Here is a 19,572-nt window from a genome sequence, read left to right as displayed (position 1 = left end):
AAACATGTCTCATACCTCTGTGACAAACAACATATCTCATACCTCTGTGACAAGCAATATGTCTCATACCTCTGTGTTTAACAACATGTCTCGTACCTCTGTGACAAGCAACATGTCTCATACCTCTGTAGCTAGCAACATTTCTCATACCTCTGTGACAAGCAACATGTCTCATACCTCTGTGACAAACAACATGTCTCATACCTCTGTGACAAGAAACATGTCTCATACCTCTGTGACAAGCAACATGTCTCATACCTCTGTGGCTAGAAACATGTCTCATACCTCTGTGACAAACAACAAATCTCATACCTCTGTGACAAGCAATATGTCTCATACCTCTGTGTTTAACAACATGTCTCGTACCTCTGTGACAAGCAACATGTCTCATACCTCTGTGGCTAGCAACATTTCTCATACCTCTGTGACAAACAACATGTCTCATACCTCTGTGACAAACAACATGTCTCATACCTCTGTGACAAGAAACATGTCTCATACCTCTGTGGCTAACAACATGTCTCATACCTCTGTGGCTAGCAACATGTCTCATACCTCTGTGGCTAGAAACATGTCTCATACCTCTGCGGCTAACAACATGTCTCATACCTCTGTGACAAACAACATATCTCATACCTCTGTGACAAGCAACATGTCTCATACCTCTGTGGCTAACAACATGTCTCATACCTCTGTGACAAGCAACATGTCTCATACCTCTGTGACAGGTAACATGTCTCATACCTCTGTGACAGGTAACATGTCTCATACCTCTGTGACAGGTAACATGTCTCATACCTCTGTGACAGCCAACATGTCTCATACCTCTGTGGCTAACAACATATCTCATACCTCTGTGACAAGCAACATGTCTCATACCTCTGTGGTTAGCAACATGTATCATATCTCTGTGGCTAGCAACATGTATCATACCTCTGTGGCTAACAACATGTCTCATACCTCTGTGACTAGCAACATTTCTAATTTCTTGAGCGTTTCCTGCATGTCTTCCTCCTGTTTGCTCTCCGTAGCAGTTCCAATTTTCACAGCCAGATCATGCATCACTTTCTCCGCCTCCTGTAGAAGCGGAGCGTCCGGGTGATTCTTTGGTGTGTTCTCAATTAAACGCTGAAAGTCAGAATTTGTGGATGAAGATTACTGATTCAGTAAGACAACTTCAGACTACTATTGCAGAAATACATGCAACTACGTCTACATTTATTTCCCTCACAAGAGTTTATGCTAATTATGAAATGTGTGTTTCTTGAGAATTTAAGTTTGGATGCTGCATTTTCAGAATAGTACAGAACGAAAGACATAACAAAAAATAAATATTACAACCATACAAACTAAACAAGAAGAAACGAGAAGCAAAAAATCTAATATAGTTGTATTGACTCCTTAAAGTACAAGACTTACACACAACACAGATGTAACAGGTTTTCCTGGCTCTTATACTGATGAACTAGATGATATTATAGATATTCTGCTAACGGTTACCATGGATACCAATGGCAGTGAAATACCAGTCCTATCTGTGAAAAACAATACAAGCTGTGACCCATACCTGAAGCAGAAGTTCATATCGGGGTATCCTCTGTATGGGGCGGACTATCAGATCTTTGATGGTCAGTTTACTACCAGATTCTCGCTGACAGAGCTGACAAAAGCGGACAAGATTATAATTAGATTATTATAATAAGATTTTGAATTATTTGATTCTTAGTCAAACCCCAATCTGCAGCCGTGAAAAATGAGTAATATTTATAGAGGAAATGGAAAAGTATGCAAGTGACCACATGTACATGTAGATACAGAGATTTTACCATTTTTAATTAGCATAATAGCTTCTTATGAGTGCAATATTTAGTACAAGTTAATTTTCAACAAATAGTTGAACTTATTTCTAAAGTAATTATTATTTAGTATATTAATATATTTAGACTAATTTACCGGGTAAAGGAAATAAAATAATAAAGAGGTCAATTTTTTCACATTTTCAGTAAGTTTTTGTAAACTACTCACATCTAGAAACTTTGAGACAGAAGATTTGGTTAATAAAGCACTTTCTATGACTTTTCCAGAACTCTTGTAGTTTTCCACAAATGACAAATAACTGTCTAGCACTGTTTGTTTGGAAAACTGAAACACAATAAGCAGGAATTATTGTATTTTTCATCTTTTTGCAGTGAAACCACGATCAACACAAAACCACAAATGCAGAGACGTGATATAAATTAATGTTTTATGCAGATTTTAATAATTTTCCTCACCTCCAGAAAATATTCCCTTAATCAAATATAAAACATGATAAGAAAATGTTTTTCCCTAATTACATGAAATCTATTTTGCTATTAAAATGTTACCTCAAACTTAACACCCAAACTTACATGCACTCAGTGTACATGACAACTTACAATGCTAACGATAATGTTGCCAACAGTACTGTTGCGGCTGTCCCAGTTCTTCCAGACTTTGTCCAGAAAATCCAGGTAAATTGAGTGATGAATTAAGATTTCAGGAACCATGTAGAAAATGTGATCCACCACGGACTCATCCAGAACATTCTGAGACTTCAACGGAGACATGTATTTCTGAAAGATAACACAGAGTAAATGTTGAAGCTGTCATTTGATTGGGCTTTATAGCACCATACTCTCTATTACTTCACTTTAATGTAATACATTCTTTTCATGAAAGATAGTGTAAGAATTAAGGTCAGTGAAAAGATTACAGATGCTTCTCTGGCTGAAGCAGAGTCAAGGATTCCATTATAGATGAACCTAAAGGCAACAGCACCATCTAGCACTTTTCCTTGGTGTGAAGAAAAACCAGCAATACAGTTTTGTTCTCAATCTGTTGACTTAAAGGATTTATGAAATTTAACAGTGAAATGATTATTGTAAAGCTTCAGTATTTACGCACAAAATGTAGAAATTAATTAAATAAGGTGAAATACATTTTTGTCTTTGTGCATATTTGGTATCGTCATTACAATGCCCATTTATGCTCACTTTTCATCTATACTCGTCAATTTTTGTGTTTCAAGTTCATTTATTCTCAAATGTCACTAAATCTGAAAGAGCATTTCATGCAATTTTGTTTAAAATTATAACCCCATTATGCATATATTAACAGCAACGGATTGGAATTTCATACTGCTTGCAAGGGCTCATTCTATCCGCACAACCTGTGGCAAAGTCTTTTGGATAATACGTGACTCTTTATCTAAATCTGTGTATTTGACCTTTAAAATATAACATTCCCACTTATTGCTGCATTTATTTTAATAGGAAGGGAAGAGAACATACAAAGTTATCTGGTTTTGCCTGTGTCAGGTCAATGACATGCCATTTGCAGACATGCTGGGAATGCTGTGATATCATCAGGCACTGCCCAGTGGACAATGGTTTCACTGAATGTGCTCATGTCCGTGTCAACCAGCATGAATGACCTGTGTTCTACTCTAGTGAACAGGATAATGGACTGGCTCAGATTGGCTGATCTACAACCCATACTACAAATCACACATTTTAAGGGATTTGACTTCGAATAACAGAGCTCTTGTAAGTTTGTTATTAACGGGTCATTTCCAGTTCATCTGGGGCAGATCGTTCAAAATGTATCAAAGTGTTAGGTCCAGCCAGCCTGGTTGAAAAGAAACAAGAAAATGATCTAAAGTCTAGACAAATGCTAATCATTATCTATTTGATGTGGTTCGGCAAGACTGTTTCCCTAAAACAATGCCAGTTCGGTTAACCAGAGTGTAGAAACCAGAAGGAACTTTATTCAAGCCTTCACCAAAATGAGCCCCCAAGGGCTCCTAAATACTTCTATTTGGCTTAAAGATAGTACACTCTTTTGAAGATGTATGACTTGTTTGTAAGAATAGAGAGACATCAGAAGGATAACACTGCCAGAGTTACCTGCACATAAACCAGTTATAGAGCATCGACACACATACAATGTAAGATCCAGATACTCACAACCTTAGAGGCTTTACAACATCCACAAACATGGCTCTCAAGGGCACACTCACATACCTAAGGGCATCCACATAATGACATCCTTATGGGAATCCACATACTGACATCCACATACTCACATCCTTATGGGCATCCACATACTCACATCCACATACTCACATCCTTATGGGCATCCACAGTCACATCCTTATGGGCATCCACATACTCACATCCACATACTCACATCCTTATGGGCATTCACATACTGACATCCACATACTCATATCCTTATGGGCATCCACATACTGACATCCATATACTCGCATCCTTATGGGCATCCACATACTCACATCCACACAGTCACATCCTTATGGGCATCCACATACTCACATCCACATACTCACATCCTTATGGGCATCCACATACTCACATCCACATACTCACATCCTTATGGGCATCCACATAGTCACATCCTTATAAAAGGGCAAACACCTCCACATATTCTCAACCTTTGGGGAATGGGGATCTGTATACTCAGTTACTCAATAAACTCATTGCTTCATTAAAGCTTCACATATGACCTCAAGGCTCTTACAATAATTCACATCCTTGAGGGTCTGAAGGCCAACCACATACTGGTGTATTAACGTCATCCATATACTCACATCCTTAAGGGTCTTAAGGGCATCCACATACTCCTTCTCATTCCTGTAGAGCTCTTCCACAATGTGATATCTCTTGTCCTGAGAACAGAAACCACGGCTTTAGAATTCACACACATACATTACCCCGAAAGCAGTAATGTGTGAAATACATGCAAATGCTTTAAGGCTAAATGTTTCATGCAAGGACTTTTCCTGTTTTCCTACACTGCCCTAACGAATTATAGTTACCAAGACAAGTAATAGCAAAATGTAGATTAGATTATCAATTCACCACACTGTTTGAGTTTTCAGACAAAGGACCGGATGGCAGCAAGCTGTTCCCTTCCTCTACACAATCAGCTCAATTCAACATGAATCCTTCTTGAGAAACATGAGTTCAACCTTTCAAAAAATTCTACCTGAAAACACTTGTCTGCTGGGTTTATACTGCTAATCTTTCTAGACCGTATTCCACAGAAAAACCCAAAACTCCAATCTCTCTACCAAAGACTGGGACGAAGTACAATGTACCAGTAAAACTGCTTTATTCCTAGGATAATGAATGCAACTGCTGCCATGTGATCTTTGAGCTTCAAAGAATATATGGTTCCTCCTGTCCTTCAGCCTATAAAGCCAGATGAGCTGTGACAGGGAATTTCTGGCCCTGCGTTGTCTCGCTCTCCTCCACAGCTCTGTGGAGGAGCAGACATGACCAGCACAAGACTGTGACCTGTCCACTCGTTTCTCTGTAACCTGGGGGGTCCTCCATGAATGTGACCCCCAAGAACTGTCATTAATCTGCAACTTTATAACCCAGCGGATGACATAGCAGATGCATGTACTCAGGGCAATCATAGTGTCACACCAAACTACCTGTCACTACCACAACCTCCAAGACACAGATTGAGAAGTATAAAATGTCATCCCACAAACCTACCCACGCTTCACATCATGAAAGCCATTGTGGGGCTAGCAGCATGCAGCATATACGTGCCACATATAACAATAACTTCATGGACAAAGTATTGTAGCAGTCTAGACTGACATCATAAGCCTCTGATTTCTGGACACGTCACAATCCTAATGTTAAATGTACCCATACACTATGTTGTTTACCTCATCTCCAGAGTAACACACATGACTGCTGGACTAAAACAACCCTGTACATTACAGCTGAACAATGACACTGTCCAGACACTCTGTGCTTACTCCCAAACATAACTGCCAATAAACTATGCATGTTTACATAGTGCAGTTAAATTGTAGACAAGTTTATAAATGTGCACAGTACCATATATAGTGGAAAAAAATAATATAATAGACATACTGTCCTCATGATAATATAGGTCATGTCAGAGCTCAAAAACTATAATTTCCTGGAGAGAGACAATCGTGATTGTGTGATGAACATGTTCCAGTGTGGACTGTGGACTGACTGTAAGTGTATTTTATCTTCTGTTGTGAGGTTTCCATCCGGGGTTTGTCACAGATCACTAATTGGGAGACAATCATGATTGTGGGATGAGCATGTTCTGGTGTGGACTAAGTGTATTTGTGAATTTCATCTTCTGTTCTGAGGTTTATGTCACAGACGAGTACACTGAGGCATTCATGATTGTGGGATGAGCATGTTCTGGTGTGGACTAAGTGTATTTGTGAATTTCAACTTCTGTTCTGAGGTTTATGTCACAGATGAGTACACTGAGACAATCATGATTGTGGGATGAGCATGTTCTTGTGTGGACTAAGTGTATTTGTGAATTTCGACTTCTGTTCTGAGGTTTATGTCACAGACGAGTACACTGAGACATTCATGATTGTGGGATGAGTATGTTCTTGTGTGGACTAAGTGTATTTGTGAATTTCATCTTCTGTTCTGAGGTTTATGTCACAGATGAGTACACTGAGACATTTGTGATTGTGGGATGAGTATGTTCTTGTGTGGACTAAGTGTATTTGTGAATTTCATCTTCTGTTCTGAGGTTTATGTCACAGACGAGTACACTGAGACATTCATGATTGTGGGATGAGTATGTTCTTGTGTGGACTAAGTGTATTTGTGAATTTGAATTTCTGTTCTGAGGTTTAAATCACAGACGAGTACACTGAGACAATCATGGCTGTGGGATGAGCATGTTCTTGTGTGGACTAAGCGTATTTGTGAATTTCATCTTCTGTTCTGAGGTTTATGTCACAGACGAGTACACTGAGACATTCATAATTGTGGGATGAGCATGTTCTTGTGTGGACTAAGCGTATGTGTGAATTTCATCTTCTGTTCTGGGGTTTATATAACAGACGAGTACACTGAGACAATCATGATTGTGGGATGAGCATGTTCTTGTGTGGACTAAGTGTATTTGTGAATTTCAACTTCTGTTCTGAGGTTTATGTCACAGACGAGTACACTGAGACAATCATGGCTGTGGGATGAGCATGTTCTTGTGTGGACTAAGTGTATTTGTGAATTTCAACTTCTGTTCTGAGGTTTATGTCACAGACGAGTACACTGAGACAATCATGGCTGTGGGATGAGCATGTTCTTGTGTGGACTAAGCGTATTTGTGAATTTCATCTTCTGTTCTGAGGTTTATGTCACAGATGAGTACACTGAGACATTCGTGATTGTGGGATGAGTATGTTCTTGTGTTGACTAAGTGTATTTGTGAATTTCGACTTCTGTTCTGAGGTTTATATCACAGACGAGTACACTGAGACAATCATGGCTGTGGGATGACCATGTTCTTGGGTGGACTAAATGTATTTGTGAATTTCAACTTCTGTTCTGAGGTTTATGTCACAGACAAGTACACTGAGACAATCATGGCTGTGGGATGACCATGTTCTTGGGTGGACTAAGTGTATTTGTGAATTTCATCTTCTGTTCTGAGGTTTATGTCACAGACGAGTACACTGAGACAATCATGATTGTGGGATAAGCATGTTCTTGTGTGGACTAAGTGTATTTGTGAATTTCATCTTCTGTTCTGAGGTTTATGTCACAGACGAGTACACTGAGACATTTGTGATTGTGGGATGAGTATGTTCTTGTGTGGACTAAGTGTATTTGTGAATTTCGACTTCTGTTCTGAGGTTTATATCACAGACGAGTACACTGAGACAATCATGGCTGTGGGATGAGCATGTTCTTGTGTGGACTAAGTGTATTTGTGAATTTCAACTTCTGTTCTGAGGTTTATGTCACAGACGAGTACACTGAGACATTCGTGATTGTGGGATGAGTATGTTCTTGTGTGGACTAAGTGTATTTGTGAATTTCAACTTCTGTTCTGAGGTTTATGTCACAGACGAGTACACTGAGGCATTCATGATTGTGGGATAAGCATGTTCTTGTGTGGACTAAGTGTATTTGTGAATTTCATCTTCTGTTCTGAGGTTTATGTCACAGACAAGTACACTGAGACATTCATGATTGTGGGATGAGTATGTTCTTGTGTGGACTGACTAAGTATATCTGTGTGTTATTTTCATGATCAAAAATGTTATACTCGTAATGTGTACTGACTAAGTGTACTTGTGTATTTCGTCCTTGAGATATCTTCTCAGGCTCTACGGTGAATCCACATCTACTAGCAAGCCACTAGCATGCCAGTGGTGTGGTGTGTCCACTGGACTGTCTGTCTGGTCATATAAACACTTCAGTCACAGACACAGAACATGCGTGTACCATGCCTGATCAAGGTCTGATCAATGGTACATAGTCAGTATCTACTGCATGTTCTGAACCCCTCATCTGGGTAATATTAAGTTACACCATGTCTATGTCATTTACGTGTATTACAAAAAGTAAATTTAATTGGTACAATCTTTTAACAACTTAATGGTAAATTCATAACTATTTTCTGTAAAGGTCTCTTCAGTGCTGCAATGAAGTAGTCTGTCCAATCACCTGTTTCTTCAAAGTTACATTTATGACATGTACGTGCTGCACATACATGTTATTTATTTATTTGAGCAGTGTTTTACATTGTACTAAAGAATATTTCACTTATACAACAGGGGCCGGCATTATGTTGGCAGGAAACCAAGCAGAGCCCGGGGGAAAGCCACAACCATTCGAAGGCAGCTGCACTTCAACTCCGATCAATTGCACAGGTGAGAGGGTTTTAGGTCATTGTGCCACACTGTGTCCTTGTAAATCTCTATGAAGACACATCTACAACTCCATGGAATCTGTGACAAGGGTAAAGTAAGCTGGCGTCTAATAACTGGAAATTTGTTTTCCTTCTGATTAGTTGATTTAGATCTGAGACTGACTGACTGATGACTGACAGGACACCCAAGGTCATTTGTTGATGGTGTCCATTGGCATCACGGTGCCGGTAACAATTGCATTATTTAAAACTTTGTAACTTTGGTATTCTGGCACTCGGACAGAAACTGGTAGGAAAACAGCTCTACATATTTAGCTCAGTCAAAGCTACAGGAATAGGATGTAAATGTAGATGTAGCTTGCATGCAGCATTCAACAAAGCTAAAATTACATACATGTTTGGCACTGAAAACATGTTTACCCTGTAGTGTTCTGTACCATTACATGGTAGGGCAGATCACCTGAGCAATGATTACACATATGGCAGAGCAGACCTGAGAAGAGCAACGTCTGCTGAGAGTACATGTAAATGGGGAACATGTCTAAAACGAATGAGTTCACACATGTACTGGAGGGTACATCCACACTCTAGATCACCTGGATCCCTTCGTTGGTCTGTCTTACTTAGGTCAACACCTGCATGTACCCCAGTTCTGTACCACATACACAATTCATGCAGTCGCGACTTAGCTGTACGAAACAAGACAATTAATGCATCAGCATTACCGTCTCCTTAACATTTCTCAATCAGACTGACCTGTATATTGTATAATCACGTGCTGCCTACGTTCGTTAACACCTGCGAGCCTTAGTGGGGGCAGATCCGTAGGCCACTTCCATTTTCTAGACGGTATGGAGGGGTGAGAGGCTACTGCAGAAAGCTTGGCCATGGCTCAGCATCAGGGCAGCTAAGCCTGAGTCTCTCTGTGAAACATGATACGAGTCTCTCTCATTCATGCAGACTCTTCCAGACAGGGCAAAGCCAGCTCACAGGGAGAAGAGTTATGAGCAGTACACCATTGGAACCTGTGTCCATTAAAGATAATGGTGCTACAGTTCATAGTGGCATTGCTGCATAGACACTTGCTTTAACCCAGTTTCTACTTTGTTTTACAGGGACACAGAGCTGGCAAATTAACATCCTCTGAAATATTCTCTTAACCAATGCAACATATAAATGAGAGAGCAAACTGTTCTTGAAAGACAGAATGGGATATTGGTTGTCCTGGGAAGTTGTCCAGAAATCTGAGACATTCCAGGTCTTACATTTCAAATGTATATTTACATGTAAACTTACAGACAAATAATAACAGCCATCATTTTCATACATCCATGGGAAATTCCAATATTTCAAAATTTATAAAACTATGTAATTATGTATCTGATACTCCTGTCTACATCTCATTATAAAGCTCAATATTTTTTCTATACACTCACAAATTTCACACCTATTTCCTTGTAAAAGAATAACACTAAACCAGGCATTCCTGGAGATTCTTTGTATGGTAAGTTAACTAAAACAACAATTCATTATTATTCAATGTTATTTCATTTGTATTGTGATCTGTAGAGTTGACCATATATCACCGCCATTGTCGAAGTTCCAGGAATCATTTTGCTGCAATGATGGTAGCCGAGTGAGCACAACAAAGAAAATGCAAATCTTCATGTACATGTGGAGGAGGAGAAAGTTTACTGTCATTTATCTCATCTCAACAGTATTACAATTCCCAATTTTTTTCCCATCAAAACTGCTTTCTTGTCTACTTAACAGACATGTATCTGGCTCTTTTAGGACTGCTTGACAAGTTTAATCTTATTCTACTGCTACATTTAGTCTGCTTCGGAGTTCATACACATGTGTACGTTAACTAGTTCTTTATTCACTTATAATTACATTTTTATTCGCATCTGAAATCATGTTTACCACAGTTGTTCACTCTTTATCACATAGGTGAATCTTGTAGGAAGATGGATTGTTAACCAAATCTTTCATATTCCACTGAATTTCATTACTGAGGCATCAGGTGTATTAACTAAGCCTGTACAGGTGTTTTACCACCTAGCCACCGACAGTGGTATGAATCAAGTACACAATTCTCACATTCCTAAAGCTAACCACTGGATTCCATCAGTGTGATATTTAATGGGAAGTGTCCTTGATATGTACCAGACAGGAAGTAAGCATTTTACATGGTTTACAGCTTTATGTACTAATTGTTTCTCGTTAATGGAAAAGGGGCACCTGTCAGGTGCAAACACAATGTGCTATCCCACACACTACCTACATGTACCTGTTCTCTTCTTCACCATCTAATCTAGGTACCAGTATTACATATTTATACTATTGAACTGTGAGATTGAGTTATAGACACAACTAGAAAATACCACAAAAAACTCTATACCTTACAATGCTCTTTGATATCAAATTTCTTACACAACTAACAATATGGCACCATTTACTTCAGATAAACGAGAGGTTGAATGAAATAGCCCATGGGAAGTAATTCCAAGACCTTGTAGACAGGAGATGAAATTACACATGTATCGGACAAGCTTATATGTATAAAATATAAAGGTAAGGTCCAGGAGCCTCTCACCAATGCGGTCGCTGTGAGTTCAAGTCCAGCTCATGCTGGCTTTCTCTGCGGTCGTAAGTGGGAAGGTCTGCCAGCAACCTGCGGATGGTTGTGGGTTTCCCCCGGGCTGTGCCCGGTTTCCACCCACCATAATGCTGGCCGCCGTCATATAAGTGAAATATTCTTGAGTACGGCGTAAAACACCAATCAAAAAAAAAAAAAAAAAAAAAATCAAATAAAGGTAAGGCTTAAATATTACAGGGATAAGACCGCAATCAAGAAATCATGAAAGTCAGACACACCGCTGAACAATGTTCCCAAAATCTACATGTACGTAAAGGTAGAAAAAACCTGTGATGCTTCACAAGGAAAATATGGTCCATATTGCCTTCCTTAGGAGTCCAAATATTTAAATGCACTGAAATTATTTTAAACACTTTTAAGAAAGCTGTAAAGTTGATAATGGTATTTTTACATGTCACTTTCTTTTATTCGGTTCTTTTAAATTCAAAACTTCTGAGACTTTCTTCCAGACTAAAATGAATACAGGGTTTATCTTTAAACAGATTTTTGAACAGCACGTACCACAAAGAACACACCTCGATCACATTTATACACCACACCAAGTACCTAGGCCTGACAACGTTAGCCACAAGTTTTGTATGACATCTGGCCATTTCAATTCTTATTTTATGTGCTTTACTGACACAATTACAATGTCTATCTAAGGAGGGTTGCCAAGATTCTGTCAGATCTGTATACAAAGCATAGAAAACATTTGTTCCTGACAGAATAACACTATAATAATCAACGCTGGTGCATGCAATTAGCATTCCTAGCGATCGTCTGACACAATCAAAATTAAAGTAAACCATTTGCTGGATGGGCTGTGCTGGAAACTGGCACCATCACAGCTGGGTATTTACAACATTTGATCCCAGGTTCATTGTTACGTTAGAGCACTTGTACTGAGGTCATCATGTTCCTGTAGAGGTCCCAAAAGGGTACAGTCAGAAATAGGTTTTACAACAGGAAGAATAACATTCATATACAAGTGTCACTTACCTAAGTGTCATACTCATACAATATTTGATGTATCTACATACATATATCACAGTCAGGATTAACGTAATACATGAGTAGAGTAACTCCGAAAAATGAAAGACTCATTTTGACTCAACATTTCGGCACTTTATTTTGCCATCATCAGGAGAACTAAATTTCATGGTGAACATTACAGACACATATACAGGTATGCAGACAAAGCCACAGAATACAGACTAGGACACTCTTGTTTATAGTTGTGAAAATACATACATGTAGAAATTTCTCTTTCTGTCTAACAATCCTCCATACAAACATGTAAAACCACGGCAGATCGAGCCAGAGCTGGTTTTGAACTATCAATAAGGGACAGTTAACATGGTTCATATTTTCATTGGTCTCTGGTATTTAAAGTACACTTATCTCAAACCTGAAATCACATTTATTCATTAAAGCTGATAAGTTTCATTTGTTTACTTAAATGTACTTATTTATAAATTTATTTTTTTGCTTTCTTTTCGTTTTTCTATACCTATGACCTATATGTAAGAAGAATAAAAGTCGTTGAATTTACTAAGTGCCTGTCCAAACCAGGGTCAGTAATTTTTAATTGTTTTTATTATCACTTTAAGCTTTCTCTTTATTAATGAATGAATGACAGGTGACTTGCCCATATTCATGGGTCAGCCAAAAGGGCAATTTTACGGGTTACAGGAGCAGATAGGTTAATGGTTGCAGGGGTTGGTTATTGTAAGCTGTACCTCCTTGTTTCAGTGATTAACCCTGCCAGATCTACCAAGCCTAGGATGTAGGACACATGGCCAGTCTACCCTTCCCGCAGGTATACACGCAGGTATACACCGTTACACAGCTACTGCGGGGATAAGATGTTCTGGTCTATCCTGAGAACATGGCACAGCCTAACAGAGTAAGCTAGGCCTAGAAAGCTAGCCAGCTACAGTTGTTCACTTCACTTCCAGTGTTGCTCATGTACCCTTGTGGGCTGTTCACACTGCCACTAGATTTCCCATTGAATCAAGGCTCTATTTTTACTCCCCTCTCACATCTGATAAACACTCAGAATAAGTTCCTATATCCGCTGCTGGGTTTCCTAAGCTACACTTCCTCTCATTTGCACTGGATGCAGCAGATGGGAAAAACAAATCAAAAACAAACCTGAAAGGCTGTGTTTATTAGCATCAGTTAATCTTATTAATAAGTAGAGGAGTGAATAAAGAATACGCTTGGGCTCAGCTCTGAGGGAGGGCAGGTAGGGCAGGTACTGCTGCTGATCTACTACTAGCTAGAATTTACAGGTACATCATACACTTTAAAAATGCTGGCTCCCTTGATTCTACAGGTATGCCATACACTTTAAAAACGCTGGCTCCCTTGATTCTACAGGTATGCCATACACTTTAAAAACGCTGGCTCCCTTGATTCTACAGGTATGCCATACACTTTAAAAACGCTGGCTCCCTTGATTCTACAGGTACACCATACACTTTAAAAACGCTGGCTCCCTTGATTCTACAGGTAGGCCATACACTTTAAAAACGCTGGCTCCCTTGATTCTACAGGTATGCCATACACTTTAAAAACGCTGGCTCCCTTGATTCTACAGGTACCCCATACACTTTAAAAACGCTGGCTCCCTTGATTCTACAGGTATGCCATACACTTTAAAAACGCTGGCTCCCTTGATTCTACAGGTATACCACACACTTTAAAAACGCTGGCTCCCTTGATTCTACAGGTATACCATACACTTTAAAAAAGCTGGCTCCCTTGATCCTACAGGTAAACCATACACTTTAAAAACGCTGGCTCCCTTGATTCTACAGGTACACCATACACTTTAAAAACGCTGGCTCCCTTGATTCTACAGGTAAACCATACACTTTAAAAACGCTGGCTCCCTTGATTCTACAGGTATGCCATACATTTTAAAAACGCTGGCTCCCTTGATTCTACAGGTACACCATACACTTTAAAAACGCTGGCTCCCTTGATTCTACAATGTATACCATACACTTTAAAAACGCTGGCTCCCTTGATTCTACAGGTATGCCATACACTTTAAAAACGCTGGCTCCCTTGATTCTACAGGTACACCATACACTTTAAAAACGCTGGCTCCCTTGATTCTACAGGTAAACCATACACTTTAAAAAAGCTGGCTCCCTTGATTCTACAGGTATACCATACACTTTAAAAACCCTGGCTCCCTTGATTCTACAGGTAAACCATACACTTTAAAAATGCTGGCTCCCTTGATTCTACAGGTATACCATACACTTTAAAAACGCTGGCTCCCTTGATTCTACAGGTAAGCCATACACTTTAAAAACGCTGGCTCCCTTGATTCTACAGGTATATCACCACACCTGCTTAAACTCTTGGCTCCCTTGATTCTACATGTATATCACCACACCTGTTTTAAACTTTGGCACCCTTGATTTCACAGGTATATCACCACACCTTTTTTAAACTCATAGCTCCCTTGATTCTACATGTATATCACCACACCTGTTTTAAACTCATAGCTACCTTGATTCCACATGTATATCACCACACCTTTTATAAACTCATAGCTCCTGGAATCTACATGTATATCACCGCACCTGTTTTAAACTCATCGCTACCTTGATTCCACAGGTATATCACCAAACCTTTTTTAAATTCATAGCTCCCTTGATTCTACATGTATATCACCACACCTTTTATAAACTCATAGCTCCCTTGATTCCACAGGTATATCACCACACCTTTTTTAAACTCATAGCTCCTTGATTCTACGTGTATATCACCACACCTTTCTTAAACTCATAGCTCCTTGATTCTACGTGTATATCACCACACATTTTATAAACTCATAGCTCCCTTGATTCCACAGGTATATCACCACACCTGTTTTAAACTCATAGCTACCTTGATTCTACAGGTATATCACCACACCTTTATTAAACTCATAGCTCCCTTGATTCCACAAGTATATCACCACACCTTTTTTAAACTCTTGGCTCCCTTGATTCCACAGGTATATCACCACACCTTTTTTTAACTCATAGCTCCCTTGATTCTACATGTATATCACCACACATTTTATAAACTCATAGCTCCCTTGATTCCACAGGTATATCACCACACCTTTTTTTAACTCATAGCTCCCTTGATTCCACAGGTATATCACCACACCTTTTTTTAACTTGGCTCCCTTGATTCTACATGTTTATCTGTAAAAGGAATACATGTACCATTCCTGTGCATGATAATCTGTAACAGGAATACATGTACATGGTAATCTGTTACAGGAAGACATGTACATGATAATCTGTAACAGGCATACATGTACATGATAATCTGTAACAGAAATACATGTACACAATAATCTGTAACAGGAATACATGTACATGATAATCTGTAACAGGAATACATGTACATGATACTATGTAACAGGAATACATGTACATGATAATCTGTAACAAGAATACATGTACATTATAGTCTGTAACAAATATACACGTACATTATAATCTGTGACAGGAATACATGCACATGATAATCTGTAACATGAATACATGTACATGATAATCTCTAACAGGAATATATGTATACACATGTACACATTACAGTTTTCCAGCACCACATCTATGTTTTCTGAGGCACTCTGCACGAGCAGACCTTAGCTTGACATGCAACAGTTACAGAATTTATTTTTATCCAAATATGTCCAACCTTATCTGTATGGTCTGCATGGATGCATCATAAGTTTATCTTACGGTGAAAATCAGCTATAATATCGTCACAACCTGGTCAAGGTCTATGGTTTACTTCAGGCTGTCCTCCACCCAATAGTCAGACTGGCATCATACAAGTGAAAAACTCTAGAGTTCACGGCAACACCAATGAAATAAATACCAGAATCCGTATAGAACATCATGTGTATTAAACACGACTTTTACATGAGGGCAGATTTTTTATACATGTACTTAATGTTGAGACCCCCTGTGGAAGTCAAATGACATTTCACATTTAGCATTTTTCCAATGACACATTTTACTTTATTCTGGCTGATTCATTCACCTTTTAGTAATACTTATGAGTTATTTGTTTGTGAGGTTTGATTCATTTCTTAAAAAAAAAAACAAAGCGTTGGAATAAAAAGTGTCATTTTAAGGAATATACTTGTTTCTGAAAGTGCAAAGCTTTACATGACATACAGAACTTCTATAACTAAGATTAGTAGCTCGTAAAATACAATCTAAATATATACGCACATCCACAAAATGACTTCTGGACACCACGATCAAGCATTTATTATCCACATTCAAAAATTTCACTACCGCCCATGTCTGCACATGAAAAACCCCGACTTAAAGCTGCAGCCAAAACAGACAGAGAGCTGGATTTGAACCTGTAACCTCTATCATCAGGAACAAGAACAACATGTGAGCCAGTGAGGGCCCGCTTAAGCAAAAAAGTAACAACATTCACCCAGTCAGTACGCACAAAATAGGCAATCTTCTTCATGGACCAGCATTGGGCTAACATTGGGCTATGTGAGGCCAGAAAACTTTAACAGTACAGTATACAGTATAAACAGGTGCTGTTTCCACTGGTTATGTCACAGATGAGAACTCACATAACTGGCAGAACAGAAAGAGTATTTGTATCAAAGGCTGAATGTATACTGGTTACAAGTACATCTGAACTACATTGTACATGTAAATGAAATTCTTACATACTCAGTGTGGAATACCTGTTAATCCATACATGTATCACATTTCATACATATCAAAGTTTTGGTCATTTACCAACACAAATGTAAATCAAATGTGATAAATTTCTGACCAAAATCTGAGAATAATTCGGTAAACAGTACTACATGTACATATATGATAGTTAAACAACCCATATAAAATCCCCAGGCACTCTGAGCTGAATAAAGAGGTTACCCTGATATACTGTTAAGCCTGGCAGAGTTTACATCCAGAAACAGGTGCAAGTTGAAGTTACCCCCCCCCAAGGTATGACCTGACAGAGGCGCCACTAAGGTGAGGGGCCACACAATGGCCTTAGCTCTCAGCCTCTTACACCACCCAGTCAGCACAAGAGACCAACACGAACAAAGCCTTCTACGTCGGCACTTATTTCCAAGAAACTAACATATTTCACTTGTACGTGTAAGCTAGAAGAAACTGTTCTTGGCCTTAAAGCTTGAAACTTCAGCATATCATTCCTAAAATATTACAAACGAATGAACGAACCAACCTTTGTGCTTCAATCATCAAAACTTCATTTGATATTACGACAAAATATGTTATCATTTGCCAAAACATTTACTACAGAGTCTGAGATGACAATTCAAAGTAGAACACTTCAGTGAAACTTCCATCATATTTGTTACACACCTTGGAATGTTTCCTCCTTCCAAAAGTCTCATACTTTCAACAAATGTTTCCTCTTATAACAAATGTTTCCTACTTCCAACAAATGTTTCCCACTATAAAAAATGTTTTCTACTTTCAATTAATCTTGTCTCCCTGTTGTATTTGTCTATTTGTCAGGACGTACATGTAGACAATACTAATCATAGTACACATTCTTATTCCAACACAAAACTCTTCCCACTTTATGAACTTATTTAATTACCAATTCTTGTTCATTTGATTGTTGTGATGTGACAGTTTAGGCGAGTTCATTGCAGGAGGACAGCAAGTTGCATACAGGAGTATACAATGTTGCTGTACAATAGTGCTATTTTTATTCAATGACATTACACCATATCGATATAAGCTGTATGGACTGGAGCAACAGGCAAAATTGTAAGAAGTACAATGTTGCCTGAATGTCAGTGATAAACTGGTACTGAATAATCACATCCAACAGTCGCAGCATCTCCAATTTATCAACAGTCAATATACATATACAAGTCTATCATGAAAGGTGGGCTCAAAACTAAAGAGCTGTGCACACCTAAACCATGCTGACTATTGTAATCCTTCTACAGACTAAAATAACGGCAGGCGAGTTGTACTGGGTCTCCAGCCGATCAGTTTTCAGGGAGGCACATGTAGACAAGCTAAGGGAGCCAGAGCTAGGCAGGGGTTTAAGGTAACACAATGTACAGCCAGCCTGCCAGCCAGATGAAGATGGGCCCCGTTTTGGGGCCAAACTCCCGTCTTCCACCATCCCCGCACGTTATATTTAGATAAGGGGGAGGCAGCTTGTAGATGAACATCAGGTAGCGCCATTTGGCCAAAAAAAAAAAAAAAGTCTGATTTTCCACTGACATATGTGTAATCCCTTGAGGCTGCAAGCTGTGGCACTATGGAGTCAGTCCATGCCTGATCAATCCAAGCTTAACACAGCAGGCACCCCAGGGCCAACCCAGTGCCAGTTCTATAGCCTTACATAATGCCTCTGGCCTTGCAGACAACCTACTGAGCTGGGTATGCCCTAAATGTCAACAGAATGTCACCTCTAATGATTCTATACTACTGCTACAGCTGCTGTTTTCAGGATATAAACACTGATTCTGATGGATCTACATGTAAGCACATTTATACCATAACTGATCTTACTTACACAGGCATTACCATTACACTTGCCCTAATTCCTCAACCCTTGTGAACACATGAAAGAGCAAGTTTTCAGTGCAATTTAAGCACCTTTTTAATTTGATTTTGGAGACAAAACTACACATGTTGTGTCGGCCAATTTCAGGGATTCACAAAAAGTATATTTTTATCAGTCTACACAGAATAATGCCGTCACAATATGTTTGAATACACATCCCATAAACATGCAAAAATGCTGAAGAATTACAACATATGAACTGTGCGTGCATCCATGTATATGTAACTGACGACAAAAATAGTCTACAAAAAAGTCTACATGTATATACATGGATACATATGAAAATGTAATGAAAATTAATCTGATGTTTACAGACTAAAACACAAAATACAACAGCATTCACAACATACTGCAATGCCCGGTTTGGCACCAATAACCCAAACGTGTTTGTGTGTGGAAGCAAGGGCTTTTATCTACCAGTGTTTACAATGATAACAATTACAGGTAGGCCTACTAAACCTTAGAGAAACACCTCATGCCCACAGATACAGGTTATCCTGAACAAAGTTTTGTGACAATCTACTGACAACTTTCAGTTTTGCTGGAGTCTCAATTCACTGGAGTCTCAATTCACTAGAGTCTAT

At 38.9% G+C, this 19,572-nt stretch overlaps 1 protein-coding gene across 3 annotated transcripts in view; it reads right to left on the bottom strand.

Moving 5' to 3' along the window:
• The window catches only part of LOC135472733 (rho guanine nucleotide exchange factor 17-like), a 50,369-nt gene that overhangs the window by 20,069 nt on the left and 10,728 nt on the right, over window positions 1-19,572 (bottom strand). For all 3 annotated transcript variants that reach the window (XM_064752386.1, XM_064752387.1, XM_064752388.1), the window contains exons 3-7: window positions 4,631-4,708; window positions 2,418-2,594; window positions 2,026-2,142; window positions 1,568-1,660; window positions 961-1,128 (exon numbers count right to left, since the gene is read on the bottom strand). In XM_064752386.1, coding sequence (XP_064608456.1) covers window positions 961-1,128; window positions 1,568-1,660; window positions 2,026-2,142; window positions 2,418-2,594; window positions 4,631-4,708 — 633 coding nt within the window. The remainder of the gene's footprint in view (window positions 1-960; window positions 1,129-1,567; window positions 1,661-2,025; window positions 2,143-2,417; window positions 2,595-4,630; window positions 4,709-19,572) is intronic.

Source organism: Liolophura sinensis, chromosome 8 (genome assembly GCF_032854445.1).
Source record: "Liolophura sinensis isolate JHLJ2023 chromosome 8, CUHK_Ljap_v2, whole genome shotgun sequence".
NCBI classification, from domain to species: domain Eukaryota; kingdom Metazoa; phylum Mollusca; class Polyplacophora; order Chitonida; family Chitonidae; genus Liolophura; species Liolophura sinensis.
Note: the sequence above shows the minus strand (reverse complement) of the source record. Positions and strands in the feature narration are given on the sequence as shown.